We start from the raw sequence: 18,378 nt of genomic DNA on the forward strand, positions 1-18,378 counted from the left end.
AGCGGTTATCCAGTGTTGAAATACCACCCACATGAAAAGTTCTTTCATTGGAAAATCAACTTGCTTGACTCTTGGAGGAGGGCAAATAGCTGTCAGGTTTCAGTGTAAACACTGAGGAGGGGCAGGCGAAGCACTGGTCTCAGAGGCATCCCACAAGGTGGTGGTGTTGTTTTTGTTTTAATGTGTTTGAATTTATGCAAGATATTCAGTTATGCTAGTGAGCATAAAAGCCCACCTCCAGGATTGACTAGGGATAAAGTAGAAATGTAGAAAAATCCAAATCTCTAAGTAGCCGCCTAACAGTTTATTTAACTAGTTATAGACTAATTTCATTATTATTCACTTTTCTTATTGATAACAGAAAGGTAAGAAACAAAAAGTGTCTGCGTGTTTAAAAAAAAAAAGTCCAAGCACAACATAGCAATACACATTAGGGGTGTCACACACACGTGTGCATGCGTGCCTATGCCCGTGCCTGTGCACACTGCAGAGGCCAGAGGAGAGTGATATTTTGTGTCGTTCTCCACATTATTTCTTGGGGCTGTTATTTGGTTGATTTTTGTTTTTGTTTCTGAGACAAATTGTTTCTTGCTGACCAGAAGTTTCCCACTAGGCTGGCTAACCAGAGGGCTCTTGATTGCCCAACAGTAACGGTGTTTCAGGCACATGTGCCCACGTGAGGCTTTTTACATAGGTGCTAGAGCTTTGAACTCAGATCTTTCTCACCTGTTGACCTGTCTTCTCAGGCCCCACATTAGGGATTTGTTGTTGTTGTTTTCTTTTGTTTTGTTTGCCTAACTCTTAACTAGTTTGGTACCTAGTAATCAACTTGTTTCACCACCCAGAAAGTACTTACTAAACACCCACGAGGAAGGGTTGTGTTGTGTGATGTACAGTAAGGTTTATTAAGCAAAGTAACTATGCGCTACCTAGAAATTACAAATATCTGACAACCAAGCATTACCGTAATCGCATTGTCCCCATCCCTGAATGCCTATAGGAAAATGGAAAATTATCGGATTCCTATTGAAGCATCAGGGCATTAGATCCACCCTAAATAACAGTAGGCCAGTGGCCAGTCAGTCACCTGACTTCAGCGGTGCCTTTACCAGAGAGGTACGGGTGGGAAAGCCCGTTCTCAGTCACTTCAAGGGCCCAGTTGGCCAAAGCATCGAAACTATGAAGTAGTTATATACGGTTTGCAGTGTGTGTTAATACTTCAGAGGGTGACTCTCTACCAAGGGAGTCTTAAGCTTTTTACTCTACATTTTCATACACACAGGTAATGTACTATGAATCACATCCCTTCCATCATCCTCCTTCCTCCTGTTGCACCAAATAAATAGTCTCCTGTCTGCTGTCAAGCTGCAGCAGCCGCCTCTTCCTCCTCCTCCTCCTCCTCCTCCCTTGCTTTCTTCTTCCATCCGACTTTCACACGTGAGAAAGAGCAGTCTTCAATTGTCTTTCTGAATTTGCTTCTTTCACTTGTTATTAAGACAGCCAGTTTTATCCATTCTCCTTGCAAGTGCCATAATTTTGTTTTTTTTTACAGAAGAACCCCATCTAACTCAAAACTCACCCAAAGCATGGTTTGCATTTCACCAAAGATGAAGAAAAGGCTGCCTGGAGCACTTGGTTTTTGTAATGGCTCTTAAGCAGATGTCCTCCACATGCTGACTGTCTGGGACTCACATAGAGCCCGTAACAGTCCGTTTCTGACTCCCAACCTTTTTGGTATTAGCCATGAGCCTTTAGGGAGGTCTTGATCATTGCATGCAGTGACGATGAGCTACTGATGCCATGATCCTTATATCCTCTCTTGTGGCGTGGCCTCTCCCTAGACTCTACTTTTAAGTTTATTTATAAATCTTCAATTCTGAGCCATGGTCTGATTGCCTTGGAGGTCTAGTTGTTGAGTGATGTTTCCTCAGAGAGCTGGTCTCACATAGCTCAGGGTGGTTAAGTGGATGAAGCTGGCTTTGAACTCCTGATCTTCCTGTTTCTACTAGATGTTAGGGTTGCTGGTGTGTGCCCCCGGGCCTGAAATTATAGAAGGTTTTTAAAGAAAAGTGTCAAACTACTTCTCTTTGGTTCTTGAAGCGCATTTTCCTCTGGCTGACTTAGAAGGATATGACATCCTTTCACTCGGTTGACACATGATTACAAGAAGTTCAATCCATGTATCCAAAACCAAGGCTTGTGACTAATAAACAAAGGGGTGGGAGAGACGGCTCAGTGGTTAAAGGTACTTGCTGCCCTGGTGGAGGATCTGGGTTCAGTTCTGGGTACCCACGTGACTGCTCACAACTCTCCGTAACTACTGTATGCAAGCAAACACTCAGACACGTCAAATGAAAATAGATCTTTTTTAAAAATGAAAAGTCATCTCCAGGAAGTGTTTTGAGCATTCTCAAAGAAGCAGGGAGGATGTGGCAGAACGTTTGACAGATCTGCGGGACTCGGGGGTTGGAGCCTGATGGTGTGGGGTGTGCACCTTGGCCTTTTCCCTGTACAAAACAGTGCTGCTCAGTTACTCAGCGGTCACTAAGGGAGCCCTTCCTTCTTGCTAAGGCATCAGTCAGTCCGTGGAGATCCAGCCCCGCTTTCAGCTGAAGTTTACTGAGAAGAACAGGCGAGCCAAAGGGCCACTTGACCTCTAACCCCATTTCTTTTTCTCAGAAATGGAAGTAGTACTTTAGTGGAAGGTGGGGTAAGTGACAAGACCTTTCCCTGGGGTGTCCACGCAGGAGGCTTACAAAGTAGCCACTGTGTGGTTGCAGTAACTCACTACCTTTACCTTTCTAACTAAAAAGAAAAGAATCATGCTGTCTGATGCTACCATTGGCTGCATCAACAGTACGGTTCCCTTTCTTTCTTTCTTTCTTTCTTTCTTTCTTTCTTTCTTTCTTTCTATGTCATTGCTTACGCATGGGCTTTACAAATTACGTATCTTAACTTCATATGAGTATAGAAAAAGCGAGTCTCCCTTTATGTGATCTAATACCATACCCTTGGGAGATTTTAGAGCCAAAATACAGTCATGTGTATGCATTTATGGATGAGAGTACCTCTTGAATAATAATAGCCTAGTTATATTTTCCATAAAATTGCCTTAATTTTTTTTGCTTCGTTTTTGAGGGAAAAATATTTGTCAGAGGAGGAGAAAAATGTGCCATAATCTATTTCTGAATAGTTTTTTCTGCAGTTGTTTTTAAATATAGTGCTGGGGAAATACATTTTCTCTCAGTGTCCCCAACTGCCCATTTATTCAATGTCTATTGAGGACCTATGGTACCAATGTGCTGTTTATTTGCCCTTTTTAAAAAAAACTTTGATAGCATGAGATTGTCATCATGTATTCAGTAAGAGTCTGCTTCGTGCCAGGACTAAGGTTTCTCAACAAGCCCTTGCCGTGTTGTGGGGTCACATTTGGTTGATTCCTGGATTCATAGCTTTAGTGGGTGTGACTCGCTAAGTAGGTGTATGTAAGTAGCTCTGTTTCTTGGATACACAGTGAATGCCAACAATCCGAGCAGTGAGTTATGACGCATTTTACCTGCTACATTCTTTAGTTAATATATTTTGGTTTTAATACCATGTCTTGCAGCTTATTCGACCATTTCCCTCTAAGTCTAGTTGCATTGGCATTACCCATTCTGAGAGATGGGTTTCTATCTCTAGAAGTGTGCTTCAAGGTTTAAACTATGTACAAGGCCTCTCAAGTCCCCATCCCACCCCTCTCAGTCTCTCACTCTCTCTCTGCATGGCTTGGTATCATCAAACTCTACAGTAATAAATCAGCAGTTAGTGGGACTTGGGGGTCCTGATATCTTGCTGATGTATCTAACAGCTCCCACCAAAATCGAACACCATCCTGCTGTGAGTGGGCACACAGGAGCTCCCACAGTGACCACCCTCCCATGATGCCCTCATATAGGCTCCAAATACTTAACACATACATTTTCTAATCTAACCATCCATCTAAAAATATTTACTATTGGATATTTTTAAATGTGAAGTGTTTTTATGTTTTTAGCATGTAAAGAGGTTTCTGTGTGTTTGCAAGAGAGGAGCAGGTGACGAGCCCAGTCTCCATCTTCTTTTGGGTCTACCTTTTGTTTGTTTCCTGGGGTATTTTAAAACAAATCTAAGGTACACTGTCTCACTCATAAATATATCTCAATGTGTATCTAAAATTGAACCTAGCAGTTTGATTACTATAACTGTTTTTTTTATATGTATATACTAGTTGATCAATAAAAAAATTTTAAAGCCGGGCATGGTGGCACACGCCTTTAATCCCAGCACTTGGGAGGCAGAGGCAAGCGGATTTCTGAGTTTGAGGCTAGCCTGGTCTACAAAGTGAGTTCCAGGACAGCCAGGGCTACACAGAGAAACCCTGTCTCGGGGGGAAAAAAAAATTTTTTTTTAAATACATACTTGCATGTGACTGTTGTGTCCCTCAAGGTGGTTTTAATCTGGTCAGTCCGGGATCCTTAGTCAGGGATTGACTAAGTCACCTAGAGTCACCTACAAGTCACCTAGAGAGAATCATTTAGTAGTCCTGCAGATGGCTATCAGGTGTGTGTGTGCTGTCTGATAATTATGCATTTTTACTAATGGCAATATTGCAAGTTAATACTTATCTAAAAAGAATAAAGGCAATTACTTCAGTGAAATGTCACTTTTTGTACCTTGGTGCTTGGTGCTATGTTGAAATTTTTGATTCTAGGCCCTGAAAAGAACTTCTGTCTACCCTGAGCGGTGTTCACTGTGTCCTGTTGGCAACCGCAGGATGAATTTGCCAATAGAACATGTCTCCAAGGGGATTAATTTTCCTTTGAAGTGGGGCGTGTAACTCAGGAAGATGCCTTCGGTAAAGACAGGGAGCTGTTGTGAGAGGTATTTCAGCACGCCTGTCTCACAAGGTTTCGTCCATCTTCTTCATAGGAAGAAGTCTTTCCTGTTTTCTGCGCTGTACGCTGCCTTTATCTTTGGTGGTCGGCATCTGATGAACAAGCGAGCCAAGTTTGAACTTCGGAAGCCGCTCGTGCTCTGGTCGCTGACTCTTGCCGTCTTCAGGTAGGTCGCTTTCGTTCCCTCAGGACACTGCTTTCTTCTCCGCCAAGAGATGCAACCCTTGCATCTCACCCTCCTCTCCCCAGCCCCAGCCCCTTTTTAAATTCACTCTGAGCATAAAGTCATGTGCAGAGAAATGGCTTTGTTCTGATCACATAGACTCATAGACACATAGATCACATAGGTCTTCTGTTGGGTGAGGTCCTGGGCCGTTTCATTTGCTAGCAAAGTTGGTCATTCAGTAATTCCAGTTGCCCAAATATAAATATATAATTTCAAAACACACAAATAAGTTGTGAAGTCCATTGGAAGTCAGGACCCAGGGTCGTGGGTGAGCCGTTACGAGTACTTAATCTAAAGATGGCACTGAGACAGAAAGCCAAACCCTGGCTGTGAGTGCGTAGACATCACTAGAGCAGGGCATGTTGTTGCTCTGTATGCCCCAAAGCCCCATCTACTTGCATTCCCTATGCTTGCTGTCACGGGTTTTTATACAGCCCGTTCTTCCTGTGTGCCTGGCAGAGCCCAACACGAAGCTGTGGGGATGGCCTCTCCAGGGACTTCAGTCAACCTACAAGCAGCCACATTCCTTTGTTTCTAATATTTGGTGACAGAAGCCATCACAAGGCTGATTAGCACACAGCTGGAGTCCAGGCAGGTGCCAGAATTCACCAAAAGAGCTATCAAAGTCACTTGTCCTATTTGTGATTTGCTTTTCAAATCTTTGAAAGTTTGTGACTCTGGTTGAAGAGCGGGGTCAATGGGGCGGAAAATAGGGGGAATGTAGGACAAAGCACATCACTGTCATCTTACAACTATCTTTATATTTGGGGGGATGATACGATACCTTTTCTAGCACTAAAGAAAGATAGATGGTATCATTAAAAGCCTCATTAGTCACCTAAAGCTTACTAGGATCACTCGGGAAGAGGATTTTCCCAGAGTGCCAGGAGTTGCACCATGCAGTGTGCTGGCTGCCTGCCTGCGTGTGTGAGAACCCCAATGGCTTATCACTTCGGGGCCCACTCTTTATTTCACTGGATTTGGGGAGGCTGGGGATTTGAAGAGCGTGTGCTTGGGTCTGTTGCTGAAGACTTCAAGTTCTTCTCCTGTTAAGTTGTAAGTCTCTAAAAACCCAAAAGAAACATTTCCATTTGTATTTATACTCCCCTGCAATATAAGCATGTCCTCATTAGTCCTTATTCTAAAGAGGACTTTTTGAAAAATTGCTTTTCCGGTATTCCCCCGCATCTTTTTCCTTTGACGTTCTGTGATGCATAAGCCGATTAAAGTACAGTGGTGCCCCATGCACCTAGCGTACCTCATACAGACTCAGCTTTCAATGGGCCATGTTTCTTCTCTATACCTAACTTTCCCCTTATCCCCAAATTTGGAAATAATGCAGACTGAAGCTCTTCTGTGAGAGCTGAAAAGGCAGGGCTCTTTTCAATGAAAGGCACACAGTCCTATTTCCTCACCCAAACTAATGGTAGTTCTTTGTTAAATCTTGAATTTTTCTACCTGACTTATAGTTTCCTTTTTATAGTTTGTTTATAAAAACCTGAACCAAGATGAGGTCTGTGTGTTTTCATTAACCCTCCAGATGTCCTAGGCTTCTCTTCTCCTCCCTTCCTCCTCTTCTAATGCACCCTGTGAGGAAATTCTTTGCTCTGTATACTTTATCTCAGAGTTGTCTCTGGCATGGATTTTTCCGGATTTTAGTCTTTTAAATCCTGTAATCCTGCCATGTCTTGCGGGGTTGGGAGGGGGTGGCGGTTAAGACAGGGTTTCTCTGTATAGTTCTGGCTGTCCTGGAACTCATGGAGACAGAGAGAGGGAAAAGACCTCAACTGACCTCATTTGCTGGCTGGTCTGGCTGTATTGATCCAAATTTCTTGGTTCTGGACACATATTTACCTGTTCCCCAATCTCCTTTAAACAAGTGTAAGTTTGCTAGCTGTCATTTATAGCTGCCACTCCTGATAAGTACTTTTTTGGTTTTTGTTTTCTGTTTTTTTTTTTCTGAGACAGGGTTCCTCTGTATAGCCCTGGCTGTCCTGGAACTCACTTTGTAGACCAGGCTGGCCTCGAACTCAGAAATCTACCTGCCTCTGCCTCCCAAGTGCTGGGATTAAAGGTGTGTGCCACCACTGCCTGGCAGTCCCACCATGTCTTATAAGTTGGTATATTATATTCATGTTAAATATTTCACAAGACTTTCTATTATAAGAATCTTATCTTCACAGGTGTCTTAGTTAGGGTTTCTATTGCTGTGAAGAGACCACTATGACCATGGCATAGACATGGTGCTGGAGAGGGAGCTGAGAGTTCTACATATAGATTAGCAGGCAGCAGGATGAGAGAGGCCCTGAGCCTGGCTTGAGCATCTGAAACCTCAGAACAAAGCAGATATATTTGTCTTTTTTGAAGAATGAATGTATAAAAGTTTCCTCTGTTGAATTAGATTTTTCTCAGTCCATTCCTGGAGCATTGGACAGTCAAGGTGAGGGAGAAGAAAACAGAAGTCATATTACCTGACACACATGGGTTGTGTCAAATGTTAAGTCACAGAGTGATACCTAGCATCTGGGCAAAGATAGATGAAGTATCTATGTTACATAAATAGCGAATGAAAACCCAACGCTGCCATTGATAAATTAATTCTTCTGTTTACTCCACACCCCCGCTTCTGGATTTCTGCCTGCAGGAAGACACCTGCTAACATTTTCATAACTAAACACACCAACGTCTTGTCCGAAGAATAACTTGCTCCCCACCCCCAACCCCTTGGAGCCCAAGTAGGTGTTAAATGTTCCTTTTCTAAAGTTAGTAAGGAAATTAAGGGAGGTGATTTACTAACAACTGTTTTACGTTTCTTTATAAAAGGGGATACGAGCAATTGAATCTAGAAACAAAAGAGTTTTGAGTGTTTCCAAGGAAGTAGTTGTTAGATTAATTAAGTAAATTTGCAGTGTGGTCTTGTGGTAGGATAGGTTAGCGATTTCCCAGCTGTTATACGAGGCATTTACTGAAGACAAAGTGGGACATCCGCTCTGCAGAGAGAGGGCACCCAGGCTCTGGCCTCGTCGCAAGCACCTCTGTGGACAGGTTGCTGTCTTGTAATGAGGTCAGTACCTTCAGGTCATCCTCCTGTCTACCGACTCATACACACAAACCCCACAGAGCAGGGCTGTGTCTTCGCAGGAATAGCCTCTGCTTATAGCCTCTCCATGTTTTGCAAGTAGATTACAGGTTCCCAGCCTTTGCTGGCCTATCAACAGGAATGCTGCCCAGTTGTAGTTGTTTTAGTTATTGTCATCGTACAGTTATCTAGTAGCTTTTAAAAATTTAATTTCTAGTTTTACAAGTAGTCTTTGTTCATGAAATCAAACAAAAATATAACCAAAGGAAAAAGAAAAGCACACATACAGTCTTAAATCTCATTACCCACAGATACTCTTCAGAGATGAATGTTCTTCCAGGAATCTTTTGTCACCACCTAAATTTTTAAATGTGGGCAGTGACATTGAGTTCCACACTGATGTAAGACAGCATAGTTCTCAGCGTGCTTTGGATCATTTACTGAATACCTAGCACCGTCAATCATCTCAGATGGGCTGAAATAGTGTGTGCCTCTTCTAAAGCAGATGGCATGAATTTGCAACTGCATCATTCCATAGTGGTTATTTTGAATTAAGGATATAGCTACAGATTATGGTGTTTACCTCATCAATCCCTAAAGGCTCCTGTTTGCCACGATTTTGCATGGTGTGCATGCATGCGTGCGTGTGTGCGTGCGTGCGTGTGTGTGTAAGAATTTGAATTTCTTCAGAAGCCCATCGTAACAAAGGAATGAATTTCTATGAAACTGCCAAATTCTGTATTCTGAAAGGTACCAGAGGACACTTGACGGCCATTATCAGTCCGAAGCAGCCACGGTCATCTGTCAGAGGAAAACATTAAAATGAACAACATGAGTGGGTGCTAGATGGTCCTGTTGAGGCGACTTCTCTTAGAAATAAATAGCTGTAGTTCTGAGAAATGAGCCTTCCTTCTTCCAGGAGCTCACATGTCCTCAGGGTGTGGACGTGCATAGAAGACTGCAGGACAGCAGTGGGCTCCTTGCTGTCTAGAAACAAGGCTGTTGCTCACACTACACTTCTCTTGTTACATCACCAGAATTTCTCCTTCTGAAATTTCCCATGCAAAACATACTTGCAGGCCACCAGCGAGCCCATTCTTTTGCGCTTTCAAGCTCTTGTGCTTGACTGTTTGGGATGGTATGTATGGATAGTGGGATGGTATGTATGGATAGTGGGATGGTATGTATGGATAGGTGCCTGGGTCTCCCTTGACTTGGCTATGACCTAGGAAGCAGGAGGTTTTTCCCTTGCAGGATAGCAATTGTTTTTGCCAGCACTACCTACCAGTGGATGGGTTTGCTTAGTTAATAGCAAACTCCGTTGCCTACCATTTGCAGTGGAAACCTCATAAGGGAAAACTGGTGCACACTCCTTAGTCTCATAACTAAATTATTATCCCTCCTTGAGGCTGTGGTAACCAAACAACACCCACTGAATTCATTCCTATTTCAGATACTGCTCATACTTTCCAGAGTCCTAAAACTTAGAACCATATGTGTGTAATTAAAGTGACTGAATTTTTTTTTAAAAAGTTTCATTACTTGCACAATGCAAGTTATTAATATAAGCAGTGGATTTCTTTGATCCCCTTCCCCCTCTTTTTTCCCATTTGTAAGGGTACAATGGTGTGTGGAGAAGTTTCTCCTCCCCTCCCCACATCATGGAGATCTGAAAAGCATCCGTAATGGAACAGACGGTGTGCTCAGGTGACTGAAGGAGCAGGGAGAGGTGGTTGTTCACTGATGCCGAGTTTTGTCGGGCTGAAGTAGAAATCCTCCTAATAGTGTACTAGTGACTTGAAGACGTTAGGAACCACAAGGCATTTCAGAGTCACCTTATTTGTAAGAAGCAGTGTCTGGGTTCTCTGAAAGCATTTAGCTTCAAGTTAATCTTTATACTGGGTGGATTAAATAAATAAATATAAAAACCAATGCTTCAGAAGGTGAGAGATGAGCTGAGAAGACCCATCTAAAGTGTCAGAGCCATCTCAGGCTCCGATGACTATGAGACTCCGACCTTCTGCCTCTTGAGACTTCACGTTTGTTTGTTGGTTGGTTGGTTGGTTTGTTGGTTTGTTTGTCTTTCTGAGACCAAACTCATTTTCATCACAAGATTAAAGGAATTGCACTAGAGTGTCCTCTAATCTGCCAATTGACACGAGAGAGAGAGAGAGAGAGATGTGTGTGTGTGTGTGTGTGTGTGTGTGTGTGTGTGTGTGTGTGTGATCTTTTGATAGCACAGCTCCTTTAGTTGATAGTTTGAGATTATTCAAAGTCAAGAAAAAAACATGCGCTCATAACTCAGTATCTCAGCTTAAATGCCTTTGTCTGCTTCCAGACTGTGGCTGTTTTACTGGGCTTCTTCTGCCTGCCCTTGTAATGCATTGACTGTTCCTTTCATGTTCAAACACTGAGGTAGGGTTACTAACTGAGTGGGTTCTAAAGTCAGCTCCAAATCGAGGATGCCAGCTTGCTTCAGGGTCTCCAGAGGAGTCCCCTCCTCTGGTCCTCGCTACAAGAATGCTGTCACCCCCTGTATTTCCAGCTGCTTCCCCAGAAAGGCATGGTGCTCAATATCATGGCTTTCGTGTGTAACTGGACAACACACCTTGCAGTTAGTATGTGGCGTCCTTATGAGTAGAACGTGGACATTATGGGCACAGATTACATCTTAAAGAATCAAGGGTGGAGCTTTGTGTGATGTCACATTCAAGATTGTAATCTTATTGTGGACCAACAGTAACAGATTGACTAGGAAAAAGATGTGCCACGTTTATGCCTTTGTCTTCACTGATGGTGGCCTTGGCGCATTTGGGTTCCGAGGCAGGCGGACATCTGAGGCTGGTCTACAGAGGAAGTTACAGGTCAGCCCAGGCTACACAGAGAGACCCTGCCTAAAAAACAAAAAGACAGATTCTTCCTAAAATAAATCTAAATCTGTCTCCCGATACTTTAAAGGGTGGCGTTCTCTGACAATGAACAGTTGGTCTGTCTGCTCAGAAGTTCTCCTTGACCAAGGATCTCAGGATCAACTGACCAGCAGCTATTGTCTAAATCCTCTGCTCGCATCTCCAAAAAAGGTGTAGGCTCTTGCATATGTTAAAGTAGAAACTTTAGAAGTTTGACTTTAACCCGAGTTTCTGAAACTCACTACAGAAATCCATTCCAGGCTTATAGACTACATATAGGTGGGCTATGTGTCTGCATTCCCGTACCCTGTCTTCTTCATAGCTGTTCATACAAGGAAGACTAAGCTTGTTGTCACCGTTAGCTTTCCTCTAAGCATTTCACCCTAAACTGAGTCTATGAAATAACTCCTAGAAAGAGGGGAAAGTGAATAGCAGAATAAAAAAATGACTAACAATGGTATCCTCACAGGGAAAACATGACCCGCCAAAGTTCTAGCTAAGCAATTGTGGAGTGTCCCTGCTAGAAGTTGGCTCAGGCTTCCTCTGGGGCTGTTGTGGTCAGCTTTTTGATAGAATTACTGTACATTTCATTTTGACTCCCGTGACGTACACAGCTGCTGCACCCTAATGAGAGTCCCGAGTTGTGTTGGCTTTGGATTAGGAAATTCTAGACACAGCTCGCCTGGCTCCTTTGACAGGAAATGCTGTGAGAGGCTGGTGATTTTCTGACCGATAATGGTTGGGATCACCTTAGCCTGCCTGTGTTGTAGTTCTGGTTTTCTTAAAAAGCAAACCCCGCGATATGTTCTATAAACCCTTAAGTAGGTTTATGACTTAAAACTGTTTAATTGTCATCCATGTAATGCTTTTTCTCCAAAGGGTGGGGATCTGATAAGAGGAGAGACAATCTATTTCAGTCTAATTACTGAGCATAGAAGAAGAGATCTTTAAGGGCTAGCGAGATGAGAAGACTCAGTAGTTTAGAGACCCAAGGGTCTGATGCCCTCTGGCTTCTGTGGACATCGTATGAATGTGTGTGCTGCACAGATACTCACATATGTTCACATATACATATGTAAATAAAAATAATCTTTTTATAAAATTGTCTTTTAACAAAACAAAGTCCCCAGAATTCTTTTCGATTGGAAGAATTTTGTAGTGAGAACCACATTGAGAGACAGACAGACAGACAGACTGCTTTTCAAAATTATTTCTTCCTTCACTCCACCAACCAGAAGTTGCAAAGTATTGTTTCTTCATGCAAACCCATAGCTGCGAGCCAAGTGTCGCAATCGTGCCTGCCTCTAACACCAGGAAGGAAAATGGAGAGATTTCTAAGCCACCTTGGGCAACACAGGAGGACCCTGTCTCAAAAATTTTAAAAAGTAAAAAAAAAAAAAATCATAAAATTACATAAAATTGTAAAAGTGGTTAAGGAACTGTATGAGCACAGTGGGTGTCCTTGCCGTGACACTAGTGACAGTGAAGACATCCATCCATTCAGATATTATTTTGCAGAACAAGGAGCCTTGTCAGCAGCTGGCCTGGGGACTCCTCTATTGTTTCCTGTTTTGGATCAAGTCCAAAAGTGAAAGTCATTGCTTTTTGCGCTGCTGAGTTGCCCAGCTATTTGGGTGACTCTGTTCTCTTACTAGAGGACCCGAGTGGAGGCGCATGCTCGGTGCGCGCACGGTGTGCGAGGGAGCGAGCGCATTTTCTGCGGTAACCTCTCGTGCTCGGGCTGACTCTGTCGGCTGCAGTGATTGGGAAACTGCTTTGCGGCACCGGCTGCTCAGAGCCCACCCCACCCAAGCCTTCTGCAGAACGTACAGTACGGGCCAGGAAAGGCAGTGCCGAAGTGGAGGGAGGAAGACGTCTTCCATGTTTAATGGGGAATGTTTGCTGTTCCAACACTTGTTTTTAGCCTAATTTAAAATGAACAGCTCTTCTCTGTTCCAAACAGAGAAATTACAGGCTCTCTTGGAACTTCCTAACAACCAGTTTATACAATGTATGCCAGGGTTTTTATCCACACCATCCTACAACCAGCCTACAAAGACTATACACACCAGGCTTGCAACCTTTAGTTATGGCAGGCACGTCCTTTCGATATGTCAGAAGTGTTTCTGAACTGTTATAGCTCAAGAGTAATTTTTGCATAAGAATAGAAGCCAAACTTCTAGACATGTAGATCTATCTCCGTGTAACTTTGTGTCTCAAAGCATAATTGTAAACACAGCAAGTCTATGCTAACAGCCATTTTCCATCCTAAGGGGGTTCTTTATTTGAAAGTTGTGGCTCCAGTGGCTGTTTTCGCACTACCATTTAATGGTGACATCGGTAGCATTGCTGTGCTTCACCAGCTGTCATGGTCACAGCTTTGTGGCTCCAGTGGCAGCACACTAATGGAGTGGAGTGCCAGAACTTGAAAAGCAGAGGCAGGAGGATTGCAAGCTTCAGGGCTGACTGGGCTGAACAGCAAGTCAGGCTGTCAGTGTCACTCCATGCACTAGAACACTTGTGCAGGCCACTGTAGTAGACCCAGGGCTCACCCCAGCACCGTTACCACCCGGTCACACTGGGGACTTAAGACTCTCCTGATCCACAGGATTGCTAAGGTGACGACCATGGATGACAGGCAGAAACTTCAGACACTGCTTCCTGGTTGCACCGTTGTGGCTCAGCTTGGACACCAGCTTTGAAATTGTTTCTTGAGTGTGGTTTATGTATGGGGCGGGGCACACATTTCATCTAATCATATGCAGAAGTACATCACTGGCAGAGTACTGCAGAAGGGAAATACGTGAGAAAGGCTATAGACAGGGTTTCTCAAGCCCTGACTTAAGGGGCATTTACATAACAGCATCTGAATGTTAATTAAAAGTGTTTTCTGGATTCTCCCCTCAAGCCTGCTACCTCGGAACCTCTGATGACCAAGCCTAAACATCTGCATATATTATAACTGCCGTGGTTTACTCTACGTCACAATTCCATTTCATTTTAGAGGCTAACATCCTCTCTCCACATCCTCAGCATCTCCTTTCAGCATCCAGGTCAAGCCAGGAATCCCCATGTGTCCTGCTGTGCCCCAGCACAATCTGGCTGGGACTCTGGCCCACTTGGCATGCTTGTCTGTATCCCTAAGCTTCCTGTTGGTGGGCTGACCTCTCCAGTCATTTTGGCCCCCTCTGTGAACTATTAACTACAGGCCTTCTCAGATAACAGCACTGGTCTGGTTAACTTTCACTTTAGGGAGTGACTTTTTTTAGCCAGCTTCCTGGTTAGCCTAAGGCCATCTTGGCAGAGCAGAGAGAAACAGGCAACCCTAGAGCATGGCGGTTCTCTCTAGTGACTTCCTGAGCGGGCAATTCAATATCTGAGTCTCTGCTTCATCTCAGTCTACATTTTCTTTCGGTGGTTTGTCTTGCCTCAAACTCAATCAATATGCTCTGAAAAGCCGTATGTGTGTATGTATGTATGTATGTATGTATGTATGTATGTATGTATGTATATTTTTAAATGGTCAACTTGTAAAGAATTCCTTACAAGTTAATTAATCAGAAAATAAGTTAATAATTGAATTAGTTCCTCTTGTGGAGGTTGGCATTTTGTGTTGTGGTATATATATATATATATATATATATATATATATATATATAGTCTCTAGAGGTATAAAAAGCATATCATGTCCCTGCCTTGCTTAAGGCCAGACAATGCTCAAGTAAATGATTTTTATTGCTGTTAATTATTATGCCTTATAAATTACTCAGAGGCTCTATCTACACCTGTGGCCACACCAATCTGCGAAGCCATATCTCATCCCCATCCCAGTACAACCAGCCTTCATGGCCTTGGACTGGCATCCCCATCTTTTCTGCTGTGAGACTTGTCTGTGTGTTCATAGCAAAGCCGTGGCAGGTCAGGCTCCTCCTCATGAGTCCATTTATCAGATCACCTGTCACCTCCCTGGTGTCTCATCTTGTCACTGCTGAGATAGCTAACCACCACATTTTATATATAAGAAATCATTAAGTTACTCCGTGCGTGTGTGGTGTGTGTGTGTGTGGTGTGTGTGTGTGTGTGTGTGTGTGTGTGTGTGTGTGTGTGTGTGTTAGTTGACAGCAGCAGAATATATAGACTTTGTAAAAGAGATTTGTCTTTCTCACTTTTTAAATTCTGGAATACTAAAGAGAACCTAGCATGGAATAAGCGTAGAGTGAGTTTTCCTAAGAATAAAAACCCAAAGAGAAACTATCTAATTAAGCCAGAGTTTGACAGTCAGTTAGCTGTGTACTCCCCAGCTCTTTTCCGGTGGAACACTCAGTTCTTGTGTGACCATTGAGTTAAGGTTAACTAGTTAGGGCATTTACACATAATTGCCTGAAAAAAGAAAGCTTCATTAGTTTGAGATATCGTTGTTGTCGTCGACGATGATGATGAGTCGTCGACGATGACGATGATGATGATAATGGCTGAGTCTATGCACATCCTGCAAAGTTGATCCCGCTATCATAACAATGTCTATTACAGCGACAGGTCTATCCTTAGCCAGCCTCATCATTAGTGCCCATCTCAAATTCTTCATTTTTGCACATTAACTGATTTGTAGATTGAAGTGCTGAGTCATTATCCAGCAGTTTCTCCCAAGATCCCCTTGTAGGAGGCTGACTGACCGGCTGCTCTGTCTCTAGGCTGCTTGCTGTATTATGCTGGTCTACATGCCCTGGTTTTGAGGGCCTGCCCTGTGCCTGTCAGAGCTTCAATCTATGTGTTTCAGGTTTTCATTTCTTTATTGCTGGGACTTCTGATTAATTTTTAGAAGCCAGTTTAGCATTTTTCTCAAAAGCATATGCTGCTAATTGTATTGAGGCCGTGGGAGGATGGGTGATGTTTGGACAAAATTTGGAGATGTACCACAGGCTGGCCATTACTTTTAGCTTAAAATTGAACTTTGTTTTTTCTTTTTTTTCCTTAGTGTCTTAAATGTCATTAATCAAGAAATTCACTTAACTGGTTTTTTTTTTTTGGAAGTAAGACCTCAAAGCACAGGAATTTAGACTTGGGGATATCTAAAGACCCTTCCTTCCTTCCTTCCTTCCTTCCTTCCTTCCTTCCTTCCTTCCTTCCTTCCTTCCTTCTTTCTTTCTTTCTTTCTTTCTTTCTTTCTTCTTCTTTATCTCAACCATTTTATCAAGGTGAACCAGTATGTTCACCTTGTTGTGCAATCAGGTTTAGAAATCCTGCAGAATTGAAACTGCTAATTAAAAGAACTCTCCATGTCCACCTCCCTAGCCCTGTGGCACCACCCCCCACCCCCTCCCAAAGTCACCACTTTCCTTCCGTCTGTCTGTACATGTTTGGCTGACTCCACAATCTAAGTCACTTAGTATATGTCTTTTCGTGGTGGCTTATTTCACTTGGCACAAAGTCCTCACTGTTTGTCCACTTCTTAGCTTGTCTCAGGATTTCTTGTCATGGCTCGTTGATACGTCATTTGAAAAGACCACATTCTGCTATCCACTCATCCACTGACGGACACTTGGGTTACCCCGGCCTCTTGGCTGTTAGGAATGATGTTGTTGGAACACTTATGTGAAGATAACTTTTTTTTTAAGGTTTCATTTTTAGTTCTTATAGACAAAACTGTGGGTCCCAGGTGAGATTGCTGAATTATGTGACCATGCATTCATTTTTCAGCGTTTAGGGTGGCTGCTATACCATATCATCTTCTAAGCATTTCCTTCCATGTTACATCCCCTCTGTCGGCACACAGTGGGTCTAGGCTACCCACATTCTAGACAGTTCTACTTGTTTTCTGATAGGAGGGCATGCCCACCTAAGGCATGGCACTGATGGGACTCCGAGGGGTCAGGAGGAGGCAGACCTCACTACAGAGGTGAAGTGTCCATTAGCACCTCTAGGAAACATACCCAAGCTGTCGTGGAAATCCAACAGATTGGCCTTCAAAAGTAAAGTTTATGAAGGAAAGCCCAGACATCAGCTGAATACTTCGCAAAGACGCTACGTGACCTAAGTGAGATCAGTGGGCCTGAGCTAATTTTTCTTCTTAAATAGACCTATTACGCACGTTAAAACGTGCTCATGGTGCACCCTGGGTTTCTTTTTCCAAACCACTCTGTGATTCCATCGGGGCTGCAAGTTCTTCAGCCCATCTTATGGATCCACGAAAGACATTGATTTGGGGTTTTAAGTACTACAGAGCAAAGATGACCAGCCGTGCTTCCAGCAAAAAGGAAGTCTTGAAGTTTGGATTAGGATGCCAGGGACTGCCGCCTGGCCATTCACAAATGGCCACGGAGCTGAGCCAGCGTTCTGAAGCTGTAAAATTGGAAGCTCTCAGTTGTCTGCAAGTCCAGTGATAAACGTGCCGCCCGATGAGCTCTGCTAGATGTCTCTTGGAGACAAGTCTGTGGCAGTGTGACATCACCACCGACAGATGCTGTAAGGGCTGTGCATTTGAACAGTAACTCTGCTGAGCTCCATCCCACATCACAGCTGAAAAGCTAAGAATGAGTTCCAGTTAGAAGGGAAATTCCTACGATGTTTATTTATTTTTGTTCTGGTGCCCGAGAAAGCCAGACGAGGACATCAGATCCCTGGAACCTGAGTTACAGACAATGGTGAGCCAACATGTGGGTGCTAGGAATTGATCCCCAGTCTTCTAGAAGAACAGCTTTGAACCTCTGAGCCGTCTGTCTCCACCCACATCCCGGTGATAGTTAAAAATAAAAGTTCAAAGGCTTTTTATTGGCATCGCCTCTGCTTTTCCTTTAATCCTGCAGACTCGGTGTTCCGAAGGATCTCTGTCAGGTATCTAGTGAGTCAGTTATATAGGCCAACAGGCCATACTTACTTGTCTGTCTCCTCTCAAGGTGGTGAACTGAGTTAAATAAGAACAGTCCTGTGTCAGATGTAAAGGGCCCAGGTGATGGCAGAGCTGGGCCTTTCTCCTGTCATGTTCATCTGACACACTGCTCGCTGGGCCCAGAGAACAATCCTGCTTTCTGAGTTAGGTTTCTGTTGCTATGATACAACATTCTGATTAAAAGCCACTTGGGGAGAAATGGTTTTATTTCATTTTACAAGCCTTGGGTCAACAGTTGGTATGTGATGGAACTCAAAGCAAACATTGCAAAGAGGCAGGAACTAGGGTGGGAGCCAAGCTGCCTCTGTGACTTGCTCGGTTTGCTGTTTTTTTCTTCATCCTAGGACCATCTGCCCAAGGAT

General features: G+C 43.4%; 1 protein-coding gene across 1 annotated transcript in view; it reads left to right on the forward strand.

Moving 5' to 3' along the window:
• Window positions 1-18,378, forward strand: part of Elovl6 (ELOVL family member 6, elongation of long chain fatty acids (yeast)) — a 106,110-nt gene that overhangs the window by 67,705 nt on the left and 20,027 nt on the right. The window contains exon 3 of the mRNA NM_130450.2: window positions 4,951-5,082. Coding sequence (NP_569717.1) covers window positions 4,951-5,082 — 132 coding nt within the window. The remainder of the gene's footprint in view (window positions 1-4,950; window positions 5,083-18,378) is intronic.

The sequence above is a fragment of the Mus musculus genome, chromosome 3 (genome assembly GCF_000001635.26).
Source record: "Mus musculus strain C57BL/6J chromosome 3, GRCm38.p6 C57BL/6J".
NCBI lineage: Eukaryota > Metazoa > Chordata > Mammalia > Rodentia > Muridae > Mus > Mus musculus.